The sequence below is a fragment of the Vitis riparia genome, chromosome 11 (assembly GCF_004353265.1).
Source record: "Vitis riparia cultivar Riparia Gloire de Montpellier isolate 1030 chromosome 11, EGFV_Vit.rip_1.0, whole genome shotgun sequence".
NCBI lineage: Eukaryota > Viridiplantae > Streptophyta > Magnoliopsida > Vitales > Vitaceae > Vitis > Vitis riparia.
This window is the reverse complement of record NC_048441.1, coordinates 16,764,094-16,777,833: the sequence shown is the minus strand read 5'-3', so window position 1 is coordinate 16,777,833 and position 13,740 is coordinate 16,764,094. Positions and strand designations below refer to the sequence as shown.

Here is a 13,740-nt window from a genome sequence, read left to right as displayed (position 1 = left end):
GCCCACTTGTGTGCTTTTTTAAGATGATAATCGATTTTTCTGCTTAATTGTAGGAGTAAAAGATGAAGAATAAGTAATTATTATTGTGATAATTGTATATTTATAAAGTTTATTTCAAAAATAAATTTATTAAAAATATAAAATTTTAAAATTTTCTAATTAAATATAAACATATTACTATGATAGGACTCGATAAAAACACTTGTTCATCTATGATGTGTTTGAAATGCTAAATTTTGCAATAAATATTTTGTTTTTATTCATATTTTTTTAATACAAATAAATTTCATAATTTCAATTTTTTTGTTTTGATGCATACATCGATATAAAGTTAGGATAATATCAATTATTTCAATTTCAATGTTAAGTAAAAACGGGAATGATTTTTTTTTTAAATAAATAAATTTTCAATAATACTTATACATATGGTTATTTTTTTTTTATTTAAGAAAATTTCACATTATACATAGTTTTAAATAATTTGTTATTTTCATTAAAAAAATCATTAAAATATTTTTTTTTTGCTAAATAAAAAAATATTTGGACGTATAATTTTAAAACAAATTTGTTTTTTTAATTTTATTCACATTGTAGTTGTTGTTATTCAAAAATAGTTTTTAAAAACAAAGTAAAATGGAGAATTGTTTTTCTTTTTATTTTCATTTGAGAAAATAAATTTATTAATAAGTTTAATAAAATTTTAAAATAATTTAAAACTCAATATATATATACATAATTAATGCTTTAAATTTGTTAATAAACTTTGTAATTTTTAAGAATAATTTGAACTTAAAAAATAGATTAATTAATTATAGATTAAAATAATTCAAAATGTTTTATTTGAAGTAATAAATGTATACATATAATGAAAATTTTGCCTCATTTATGTCTTAAAAATTAAATTAAATTTATTTAAAATGGAACATTATTAAAAAAATTTAATTTTGAATAATATTTTTTTTGTTTTTTTAATAAAATAAATTCACTATGCTTTTATAAAATGCTAATATTCATATTTATATAGTATTTATAAAGTCATAAAAATAGTATTAGAAATTATTAATTTTGAATTATTATTATTTATTTTTTCAAACACAATAAATAAAATAATTCACCTCCTACGAGACTTATAAATGAAATTATATTTCAATTATAATTATTATTTTTATTTTATTTCAATTATCGTTTAGATTATTCAAACATAAAAATGAAATGTCAATTCCGATTTCTTATTATTACATATCAGACACGTTTTAGTGTTTAAGAGCTCTTTAAAGCGAAACTTTGAACTAGATCATGCAAAGTGATTTGTTGTTAAAATTGTTAGAAGTCATAACCCAAATTTTGATTTATAGTTTTTTTTTTTTTTTTGCTCATTAGGTATATTTTTCTATATGTTAAATTATACTCTACTTCAACCTCTTTTAATGTAAGATAAGATGTAAGTTATTTTTGCATCTCATGTGTTAAATTACAAATGAGTACAATTCAGCATAATTATTAAATCCATAGGCAAACATTACGTTAATTTACAAATGAGTAAAATTCATCATAGTTATTAAATCCACAGATTAGGACGAGGCATGTGGTGGAAGCTAACAGTGCAAATTGGTTTAAAAATTAAAATAACTGTCCAGCCTAACATATCTGGGCTTGGGCTTTGGTCAATTTAAAAAGTCTAGCTGGAAGAGACAAGAGAGGGGTAAAATTGGAAATTCATAAACCACAAAACGGGGAGTTTGGAAAAATTCCATAAAATCAAGGGGTTAAAAAAGGAAGTAAAATATTTTCCGTAAAATTTCCCACCCAAATTCCCGCAAAAATTGCTAGGGTTTATATACCTCATATCACGGCGAGTAGGGACGGAGAGTGGAAAAGATGGGGTCGCGAGACAAGGACCAAACGGCACCGCATCAGCCTCTCCTGAGCAGCCTAGTTATACGGCCTTCCGACAGCAGCGGCGGCGGCACCGGTGGTAGCGATTATGAGCCCGGCGAGCTTCGTCGGGAAGCTCCCCACTATTCCCGCTCGGATCGTTTCAGCGATGGCCCTGGTTTGTCTCGTTCTCTTTTCCTTTTTCCTTTTGGCTATGCTTTATGTTTGAATCGTGAATTATTGTTGAAGCTTCATCCGTTGTTTTGAATTCACGAATTTAGATACTATCTATTAGGTCTATGAGAAATCTTACTGCTGCTTATTCAAAATCCTGTTTACTTTTTCTTTGCAATTAAACAGATCGGCAGTGCTCCCAAACCCCAGATCGAAGCAGTAAGACATAACATTTTTGGGTTTCTGACTATAATGATGACGGAGTTTGATTGCTTGACTTTGTCTTTTCATAGTTTGTGTTTTTCGGTTTAAAGTAGGATGATTTGTAATTACTGAATTTCTATAGGTTTAGTTGTCAACGGGGGTCTAAAAAAATCTGTGAAAAAAGGGGGAGTGGGAGTGGGGGTGGGAAGGAAGGATTTCCAGATTCTTTTCGTTTGACTTACCTGGGTGAATATGAAGGTGAATAAGATATCATGAAAATGTCAAAACTAATATATTTCCAAAAGTTCATCCTCTGAACCATTTGAAAATTTTCCCTGAGTTTAAGCTTCCTTTTTTCTTTCCTACATCTTCTTCCTCAAACTTTCCATGATCCAAATGAAGTCTGAGGTTCTGTGAGAGTTTCCTCCCTTGTTCAACTGCAAGCTTTGCTCTGCTGATTGGTTTTCTAGTTTAAGTGTTCCTTTTCTGGACTGTTTATTCAAGGAGCATATGGAAGTAATTCGGATTATGGAAGAGCTTGGTGTTTATAGCGGTAGAAAAACGTGAAATTATCGGTGAATCCATGGAGAATGACTAAAGACAATGGAGAAATAGGGTGTAAGATTTTAATTCTGCCTTGTAAAGATTCATGACAAGTTTTAATTCTAATTTGGCCAATGATGTAGATTTTAGTTCTAAGTTGATTGAAGAAGGTTGATTGAGAATGGAAATAGGAGCTTCAACACCCATTTGGTGATTGTCAAGGAATGCAGGTTCTACAGAAGATGCTTGACCTTCAGCCCTAAAGCTGTTTGAGGCTGTGATTCAGACTGATAAATTTCTGTTGCAGTGTGAACAAGGTAGCTGAATAACTGATTAAATGGAATTGCCAAATGTCCTAGTCGCTTTTAATGATGGCCAAGAGAGTGACCTTGTTGAAAGAAGTCAAACAAGTTTAGCGTAGAGTTTGGAAATGAAAACACTGATTAAATCTTTTGGTCCAGTTCACCAACCTAGTAAGGAATTTAATTATTCTACTCTTTGGGATTGCTTTTTATCATCTTGATTTGGTTTTCATAGTCTTGTGTCTTTCAGGAGTACTGTTGGCACCTTTTTTTTTTCGGTTATTAAGCCAGCTTATGTTTGTATTTATTTTATCTGTGATTTGTGAATTCTTTACTTTCTTTGGCTAATGAAGGATTATTATTCATTACTAGTAAATTTTTGAGTGAAGTTTAATATGGGAAAAAACTAAAAATAGTTTGTAGAGAATTTGTTCTGAAAACATGGTGATTTTTAGAACAAATCAAAGGTATTTTTAGATTTTTTTGTAAATTGCTCTAAACAAAAAAAAAAAAAATTGAAAACATGGAGAATGGGTTAAAAACTATTTCATTGTATATAAGTTTACAGTGTCTTCATGGAGAATGAGCCAAACTGTTTTCCATATTTGAGTTTTCAAATTATTTTTGAAAACGTTGCTAAATAGATCGTTATTTTCTATTCTCTATAGTCATGGTTTATCTTGATTTTAGAATATTTCAATTTAGCTACTGCCATCAATTAGCAAGGAATTCCTGCCCTCCTGGGTATTACGCTTCTGAATTTTAGAGTCTGACATCATTGTCCATTTCTTGAAAGTGTTTTTAGTTAATAAAAAGGATTTATATTCTAAGCAAAAGAGTTCTATCAAAATTGCTTGCAATTTCTTTATTAAACACAATTGTGTTGTGATCTAGAATGTTATTTGCAATCCTTGAACATTTATTGAATTGATGAGTTATAATAGTTCTGAATTGTACAAAAGAAGAGAGAGACTTTCAAGGCTTGGTTGGGAAATTGCCTGCCTACTTTAGATCTCTATCAATTACATGACACGTGACATGTTGGGCACCATTGCTTGTGACAGCATTGACGAATATCTTGGGTTGTGTTGTATGAGAAATGTTTTCTGGTTTTCATTTTCTATTTTTATTTTTTGAAAATAATTTTGATTTCTGTAAATTTCTTTTCTTGAAAATGCATTTCATTGACAAAGTGTTTTCGTGGGTCCCATTAGATTTTCTTAAATGATTTGTAATATTCATATTCCTTTTTTATTTATATTATAGGTTCCATATAGTGTTTTAAATGATCTTGTTCGCCTCTTTTGTTTCCAATAACAACCCTTCTAGAAGGGCTAGAATTTCTAGGTGAATAGCTAAACCTCAATCTATAGGCTAAGAAAATGCTCTTCTCCATTGGAGCATGTCGTTATTATTGTCTTTCTTATTTGCTACAAGTCATGCAAAAGCCTTCACGAATAAGGGGGGTGAGCTCAAGGGGAGTAAGAGATGGTCATGGGGTGGTGGGTGTGTCATGGTTTTAAAAGGCGCACAATGTGCCTAAGGAGCAAAAGTCTCCTACAACATAAGCGCAAAGTGCAACACAAGGCATGCACCCGAGTGAAGTGAAATGTGACTTGGGATGTATGTCAATTTTATAAAATTCAATTCAAAGTCTAATCCAATTAATAAAAAATTTAAGATTCCAAATATTTATATATGTATGTATGTATACACATACACACACAACCTTTTTGTTGCCTACAAAAAAAGTCATACAAAAATCTTCACTTTTGGTGGGTTTTAGATTTCCAAATGAAAATTGCAAAATAAAAGATCAAACCGAATTGATAGAAGAAAATTTGACATTAAAGAGGGAGCTGATTGAGAACAAGAGGATGTTGAGGACCAAACTCTGACGTCAGGAAAAGTGGGTGACACATGGACATGGACTAAAGATAACATTAGATGAGCTAGTTCTTTAGTTTATTGCTTCAATATGTTAATTAAAGTTCCAAGATATAGATAGGGAGGAGGAATTAGCACTGAAGCAATAATAGGGTTTCTTATCCTCACTACACTATAAATGTTTGGGAACTTCCCACTAAGAGATTTATTACCGAACCAAAGGTCCTCCCAACAGTGTATTTTTGTACCATCACCGACAAAATAATGAGTGAAATTAAAAAAAAAAAAATCTAAGAAAGTTGTGCAATAGCTTCCAAGGGCATTTATGCGATCACCTAACAACATAGTTGGTATCTTAGTCATTAGAATTTGACCCGTATATGCTCAAGATGCTCTTATGCCATGAAACATCATCCTTTGGAGGGGAGCTTCCACAACCACTTCTTGGAAAGACTATATTCCTCAAATATATCTTCCTAATGCTTAGCCTTCTTCCCTCTTGGGCTTAAACACATAGTTCCAACCGACAAGGTGGTGTCTCTGTCCTTCCCTAACATGGTTGGTATCTCCTCTTTTTCTCTTTGGCCAAAACTTGCTTTCCTTATCAAATCTAAGCAAATAGGGATATTGTTTGGGATAAGGCGGTCAATTTAAAGGGGAACATTCCCATTTAGTATCCTCTGATGACAAGTTAATTTAATTTTGATGGTAGTTCGTTTGGGAATTTCTCCAAATTTGGGTAGAAGGTACTTTTGACTATTTCTTTGTTTTATATTTTTAAGCCTACGTGGTTGGTAATGTTGTTAAGGAGAAAGCTATTATTTCTCCTTGAAGTTCTCAAAAAGAAAATCTAGTTTGGGATAAAATAGTCAATTTAAAGAGGATCATTTCTATATGGAATTCTCCATCAATAGGTAAATTGAATTTTCATGGTTGTTCATGTGGGAATCTATGCCAAATTATATAGGAGATACCTTTAGAGAATCAAAGATCACTTTGGAGATTTTTTTTTCTTCTATTTTTAAGCCTATGTGGTTTGGCAACGTTGTTAAGGCCAAAGCTATTACTCTTCTTGAAGTTGTCAAAAGAAAATGTACATAAAAAAGGAAGTGTCGAAAAGGGGGTGGAACCTAATTTATGATGTCTACATGGAGTACCCAAATACAAGATAAAGAGGGATAAAAGCAACAAAGAGCCTTAAACCACTTCCACCCCATCCATGAAATCTAGAAATGATAATTTCTTCCCTAAGGAAATTCATGACTAGGGAGCTTTGGGTTATTTTTGGCTGCAATGGGTTTGTCCAGAGTCAACTAGGGAGCTTTTGTTGGGCTGGAAGATGTGATGCTTGGATAAGCAAGAGGGGGTTTGGTTAATTACTCTCCTCGTTAAGTCCCTTTTTGAGTTGTCCATGATCCCACTAGGATTGGCTAATTATACATTGTTGGACTTTATAAATAGCCTAAATTGTGCATAAAAGGTTATAGGTTTGATGTTTTTGTATATCCCTATATATGAAAGGATCTTTTCCTAAATGAAAATACACACAACAACAAAAAAAAAAAATACAATAAAGAAAAGAAAGAAAAACCAAAACCCCAAGTAGGACATTAGAGCTCCCCACCAATGTTGATTGGAAGAAAAAGTGGCCATTGAGGATAGAGCCTTGTGATGCGATTTAACTGAAACAGTGGCAAGCTACACCTTTTATGGGTTTGCCAAGCTAAAATATCCTCTCTATCTTCTCGATGACAGTGAGAAATGCATAACATAAACAATACACCAATTCAATCTCCTATTTAGGAGGACGAGTAACCTTAGATTTTAATAATTATTCCCTCCTTCCAAGCGCAATTACCTTGATTAGGACTTCTTTGTTTTTTTGATAAGTAATAATGAGATATTATTCGATCGAAACTTCTTTATTAGCTGCACAATATGAAGAGACTCAGAAAACAGTATTTGAAGAACGTATCAAACAGCAGGCCAAAATGTGGTCATTTGTCCATTCCCAAGAAAGATGCTAGTTAGGCCAAGGAAAGCATCTTACCACCTCCTAGTGGCTTTCCAAACCCTTGACCTATTGACCCCCTATCCTCCTTAGGATACCAACTCCTTTCGTTTCCCCAAACTTGTCCCCATTGGCTTTCTTCATCTCTGCCTTCTGAAAATCTCCCTAATTGCTTGCCTAACAAGTCTTTAAGAACCAGGAAATTTCTTATTCTCAAACCTCTCATCCCTTTTCTGAAGAGACTACACAGTTGACCACTAAGTGAGTTGATTTAATTTTTTATATTTATTCCTCATCATAACAGAAATATCTTTGGACCTTCTCTAATTTATTTATTTATTTTATTTTTTACTCCTCATCATAACAGAAATCTCGTTGGAGCTTCTCTAATTTATTTCAAATTGACATTAGTATAACACAACTGGACAAGTAAAGAAGCTGACTAGAAAGGGGCTTCTAATGAGGGCAAACCTTCCCCTGGTAGAAGAGAGATTACCTTTTTCATGGGGCTAGTCTTCTCTCAATGTGTTTTTCCACCAAATCCCAAACAGACATGAAAGAAGTGTGCGTAATTGTAAACCTGAATGGGTCCATTTTAAACCCAAGCATGGATGCTAGATCCACCAAATCCTCCATATTTCTCACTGAGATAGTCTTAATTCTTCTCCAAATTGCTTTTCACACATGAAAAACATGGAAGCATAGAAGGTTACACTTGAGATACAGCAACTGGAATGCTTTTCTATTGGAATTTTGGCATGGATTCTCTTGTCTAAGACCTCAAGAGCTTGGAAAGTGTGGGCATGTCATTCATTGAGAAAAAGAATCCAATCACAGTGATACAGAATTTGATTCATGCAATCCCCCTTAGGCTTGTGGAATATAGCAATTCAAAGCCATGATTCATGATATCACCCAAACAAATGGACAAGGGGAAGGCAGACATTCTTGTCTAAAACCTCTAGAGCTTTGTAAGAGACCTGTGGCCATGCAGTCATCAAGACAGAAAATCTAATCATAGAAGTACAGATTTGATCCATACAATCCACATTTGAGCATAACTCATTCTTTCCTGTAATAACATTAAGAATCCCTATTACATGATCTTAGGCCTTTCATAAATCCAGTTTACACTCAATTCCTACTCTAAAGCTTTTTAGTCCTGATATGACACGTTCAGTAGCAACCACAACAACATTGATGTTTTCCCTATCCTCCTAAGCCTGTTATTAATGATTTGGCCAAGAACTTATATAAGTCTTCCACTAAAATGGCATGCCTAAAATCTTTAATATACTCCACCCTGGAACTAAACATTATAAAGGTTGCTTTTAAGCATGGAAATTCCTCTACAACCCCCTAAAATATTCCATTTGATTGTTTACCAGGGCTTGGGCTTTATCCCTTCTAAGATCATGAAGCACTGCCATGGCCTCTTCCTCATTCACAGGGCCAAATCGTCGTCCTTGCCACTAGATCTGAAGTTAGCTTCCTCAAGTGACAATTCCCCAATTTGATGTCATTGACTTCTGTCAGCCAAACACCAGTCTTAAGCTCATCTGCCAACTTCCTCTCTTGTTGGCATTGACAATTCTACAAATACAATTTGGTGTTCTTGCACCCTTATGGAGGCACAAGGCTTTAGATTTTTGCATCCAACTTGTTTCCTTGAATGCAAAGTCATAGACTCAAATCCTTCTCAATAGAGCCCATTCTTTCGCCTTAAAATCCCTCTGCATAATCTGCTCTAAATCGTTCACTCGAACTTACATATTACAGAGAATGGGCTGTGATTGAGCCAATTGCTTCAGGACCAGACTTTGAAGTGGATTTTGTGTGGGTTTTGAGCTTCACCAAGGAGGTGATCAATTTCCTTCTCCAAAAGGGGCAATACACTCAGAGAGTTTAATGAGCATTTTTTGCCTTCTTTCAAAATTAAATTGTGTTTGTTGTTGTTCTCCTTTTTGTTCTCTCTTTTTTCTGTCTGGGGTGTTCTGTGAACGACATTTTTTTTTTTTTTTTCATGTTTCATTCTTTCTTTTCCTTTAATATATTTGCTCATACCCCAAAGAGAGGTTCTTATAATTACTTCTTTTTAACATGAATGTATGGTATATGCCAAGATGACTTGCCCATAGTCTCTCTCTCTCTCTCTCTCTCTCTCTCTCTAATAGATATGCACGCATATGTGTATATATATAAAATGTTTGGTTTGGTATATCTGTAGCATCATTAAGTGGTTCTTTTTTTATCAGATGATATTACCTTATGAATTTATGCTAGTTGTACTACAAGTCAGGCTCCTACAACCTGTTGTCCTTCTCTTGTATTGCATGTTGAGCATGTGGATCTACTACTACCGTTTATTGAATGTCAAATTGCGAATGAATTTTGCTATTGTATGTTACAGCTTTAATGTTGCCTGGTACAAGAATTTGGGTCTTGAGGAAGGCATGTTGGTGTGAGTGCGGGTTTTGGGAAATGGTTTGGGTAAATCTTTTTTGGTTTGAAGGTAAACGTGTATGTGGAAAATGCTCTTGTGAGATATCATACATGTTGTGTGAACTAATCGGTTGCTGCATCACTAAAAATAAGCGCATGCCCCTGGCTTTGCTGGTAACCATGGTCAGGCATTTTGCTTGGAAAGGTGACTGGTGTGGGCTTCAATCAAATATGAATTTATAGATGTCGGCTATTCATGATATTTCATGAAGAATTTGCATTAAGAATCTCAATCATCAAATTATGTGGTTTAAGAGGAGTTTGAATATCCACTGGCATCAGATGGTAGTATTTTAAGTTGTAACCATCAGTGAGGCTGGGTTATCTCTAGTCCACTGCAGTAACTTGGAAAAACACTGGAGTTTTGAGCTTTCCTAATTTCTGGCGTTGTTTCATAGAAGACTGTGTTTGGTGGTGAGCGTTGTGGTTGTCAGTTTTTGGTTTCCTCTGGTTTCTTTAATTTGTGGGCATGCATATTATTGAATTTCGAAATAAGCGGTTCATAAGCAGATGTGTGGTTTGGCACAGTCATTATGAGACTCAATGGTTTGGTTCCGGGGCATAATTTTTCTTTTACTTGGGTGGTTAATTAGTAACTAATTTGGAATTCTACTTTTTCCGAGTTGCCATGATGGGTGTGAATGCATGGAAGTTCAGGAACTTCCATTATGTGTTACTGTCTAACTCCTGCTGAATTTTCATAGGTTTTGTTATTGTTTTTACTTTGATGGGTGGTGAAGCGATACTGAACAATGCTGCAGTTTGGATGATAGTTCTTCCCAGAGTCTCCATGCATGTATCTGTTATTTCTTAGTTGAGGGAACTACAGAAAGACGGATTATAAGATGGAATTACATTTTTTGGGTTGGACATCCTGATGTTGTCTCTGCCTGCTATCTTTCAGGAATGATTTTTTGAGCATGATATGGTTGGGTGGAGATATATTTAGTAATGTTGTTTTGAAGTAAACCTTCGGACTTTCCAATTGAACATCTTCTTGCAAGATATTTAGATGGTTTCTGGAAAGAAGCGAGCAAACTGGTAGCAGATGAAGTCATGAACTAATTTGCCATTAACATTCCAGTGAAGTTTGTTTTGCTCTGTTGGTCTTGCTGCTTCTATTGGGAGGCACATTTGGGTGGATGTTTTGAACAAACTTTCATTGGGTTTATTGTGTTTGCCATTGAATCCTATTTTGTTAGGTATCCATCCATCTTTTCTATCTGCAGGTGGCAATTACAGATGAAGTTCTCTTATATATTACTACCAAGGCACCTCATTGAGTCTTGGTTGCTCCATGGTTTTGGGTTGATTTCAGATGTTTTAAGTTAAAATTAGGTTTAAACCTAAAATAGCATACAGGATAGAATGATGCAGCTCTTGGTTTTAGGAACACAGGGTTGGTTTTGGACTTGAGGATTTTGATGAGTTCTCATATATGGTTAATTTGGGTAACTGTGGTATGTGTTGTTCATTGCTCCAGTTATATTTGACTGGTGACATGGCTTACTAGCTTGAGAAGTAACAACAAAAGCAGTTGCCGTGTGGGTTCTTACTCATCCATTCCACACTAATATGTTGTTTTTGTGCTACTCATGCCAAGGAGACACCGAATGATGGTAATTGTCTTTGCCAACTTAGTTGGAGGTTATCGACTCTTCCATGGTTATACCTTCATATAACATATGCACTTTATGCTAACTTTTTCTCTTATTTGACTGGAGTTTGCTTATCTTTGGATTCACTGGCTTTTTCAGGATATAGAATTCGTGCAGGTTCCAGTTCTCCTGTCAGGCGACGAAATCCTGATCATCGGTATAATTCTGAATTTGATCATTCAGGTGGCTTGCCACGCAGTCGTGGATTTGGCAGCGAGAGGGATCCTGGTAGGTATCGAAACCATTCCCCGCCTTATGGTCGTGGAAGGGGTGGTGGCCGGTCATTTGGTAGAGGTTTGGATGGGCCTGGATTTGGCCCTGGTCCCATCAGAAGTGAAGGTATAAGAAATAATCCAAACGTGCGTCCAAGGGAAGGAGATTGGGTTTGCCCAGATCCTTTGTAAGGCCATATCTTTTGTTTTGTATTATTGGTTTCTTTTTGTTTACATGTGATGTTTTCCCTTGCATGATTATGAAAGCATTTTTTTGGTAGGTACTGTCTTTTATCCTTAGTGCCATACAATTAACATTGTACTAGACAGTATCTAATTAGCATTCCGCCTAGAGTATTATGACTAAACAGTTAGCAAAGTTTTTTTCCCCATTTCTTTGAAGGATAGTTTTGAATACAACAATAACTAGGGAATTTTGTTTTGCCATGGATGTAGCTTTTTTTCCTGATGCATTTGTGAGTTGAAGCTTCCAGTGCTTTTCTCAAGTCTCATTCAGTCTTTTTATTACATCTCAGATGTGGAAACCTAAACTTTGCAAGGCGGGAACAGTGTAACAACTGCAACAGATATCGCGATGGACCTGGAGAGAGTCCTCGAAGAGGTTTTCCTGGGCCGCCACCTCCACATCCACCCCCTAGGCGCTTCTCTGGTCCTCCAATGGATCGTTCTCCTGGCAGGACCATGAATGGCTACAGGTCCCCTCCTCGTGGTTGGGCCAGAGATGGGCCTAGAGAGTTTGGTGGTGGGGCTCCATCACATCGCAGACATGACGGCAGGTTTCCCGATCACAACATGCGGAGAGATCGTCTGGATTATCCTGAAGATGACTACAGGGAGAGGAACAAGTTTGATAGACCAGCCCCACCAGATTGGGGTCATAGGGATCGTGGAAGGGACAGCTTCTTCAACAATGAAAGGAAAGGATACGAGAGGCGACCACCATCTCCTCCTCCTCCACCGCTGCCTCCTCGTGGCCGATGGGGACGTGATGTAAGAGCTAGGAGCCGGTCTCCTGTTAGGGGTGGACCCCCACTAAAGGACTATCGGCGGGATGTGTATATGGGACGAGGCCGAGATGATCGGCATGGCATTAGGCGAGACCGGTTTGGTGAACCATACTAGCAAGAGATGTAACTTGCAGTTGTAGGTGACAGATGATTTTGGTTGGTGTGTTCTGGGTTATTAGGCGGATGAGAGAGCAAATGAGACCACACATTTAGGACTGAATTCAGTATTTTGTCTCTGATTCTTCAACCCCTTGTGGATGGAAACTCTTGTTTCTTTTTGTTATTCTTTCTGGTCATAATTTGGTTCTGTTTTCCGTCGTAGATCATGACTACCTCCATGTGGGGTTTTTGCTCACCTCTTGTAAGATCACTGTATATTTCAAAGTGTTATCAAGTTAACGTGGGGCAAGATATTCTGAAGTGGTGAGCTACCTGCAGTGCTTTTCTGAAAACCTTTTGTAATCCTCAAAATTTTGCCACTAAAGTTACGTTCGATTGCGAGAGAAAATATATTATATCTTTAAGTGTTCGGTTGGTGAAGGGATATGATAAGTTTTCTCATTATTTATATTTATTTTAAATGAGTTATAAATGAGATTTTTTTTTGTGTCGAGTGTCTAATTTATAATAATTATTATTTTGAAATTAAATTTTAATTTTTTAAATTATATTAAAAAATGTTTTATAATAAATAGAATTATAACTTTTTTATAATCTATTTTATTAAAAAATAATTTTTATTAACACATACTTATTATTTTATTTTATGTGTTAAAAATAGGAAAATGAAAAGATAAATTAAATTACCTTTTAAAATTAATTTTGTATTTTTATTAAGAGGGATGTAACAAGCATACCCAAAATCTTAAAACATCCCTAATAGTTTAATTTAATTAAAAACCCATTCCATACAAGGAAAGAGAAAAACTTGTTTGTCTAATAGGGGCGAGAAAAGTTTATCCGCTATCTTAATACAAATTGTTGGGAGATAAGGAAAAATCAACACACTTTAATAATTTAAAAAAATATAGGAGTTAAATGTGATATGAATCATATAATGTAATTTTGGATAATTGCTCTCTTTTTTTAATTATGTCCAACCTCCAATTTTGGATATTAGTATATTACTTCATGAACCATTTTGGTAATTTAAACAAATGTTTATTGAGATGTTGTAAAACCATTTTGATTTACATGGGTATGTTTGGTTATTATAAAAGACTAAGGAATGGAAAAAAATGTTTAGAAGAAAGATGTTCTCATATTTGGCCTCATAAAAAATACGAAAGAAAATCAAATATAATTAAAATTAAATAGAAATTTATGCAGAGAAAAAATAGATGA

At 34.7% G+C, this 13,740-nt stretch overlaps 1 protein-coding gene across 2 annotated transcripts; it reads left to right on the top strand.

Annotated features, from left to right (window-relative positions):
- The first annotated feature begins 1,859 nt into the window (after positions 1-1,859).
- On the top strand, positions 1,860-12,823 carry LOC117924859 (transcription initiation factor TFIID subunit 15b). 2 transcript variants are annotated; one of them, XM_034843571.1, is made up of 4 exons: positions 1,860-2,053; positions 2,236-2,268; positions 11,256-11,556; positions 11,905-12,823. In XM_034843571.1, exons 1-4 carry the CDS (start codon positions 1,879-1,881, stop codon positions 12,509-12,511), a joined length of 1,116 nt encoding a protein of 371 aa, XP_034699462.1. In that variant the 5' UTR covers positions 1,860-1,878; the 3' UTR covers positions 12,512-12,823. The 2 variants fall into 2 exon arrangements, with proteins under 2 accessions (XP_034699462.1, XP_034699463.1); XM_034843572.1 differs by lacking the exon at positions 2,236-2,268 and having other exon boundaries at positions 1,861-2,053.
- The last annotated feature ends 917 nt before the right edge of the window (positions 12,824-13,740 follow it).

What these genes read in the sequence shown, in the direction of transcription:
- LOC117924859 (XM_034843571.1), top strand. Translation starts at nt 1,879, where the DNA reads ATGGGGTCGCGAGACAAGGACCAAACGGCACCGCATCAGCCTCTCCTG. An exon ending in TCGTTTCAGCGATGGCCCTG is followed by an intron (nt 2,054 to 2,235) that starts GTTTGTCTCGTT and finishes GCAATTAAACAG; the next exon opens with ATCGGCAGTGCTCCCAAACC. An exon ending in TGGGTTTGCCCAGATCCTTT is followed by an intron (nt 11,557 to 11,904) that starts GTAAGGCCATAT and finishes ATTACATCTCAG; the next exon opens with ATGTGGAAACCTAAACTTTG.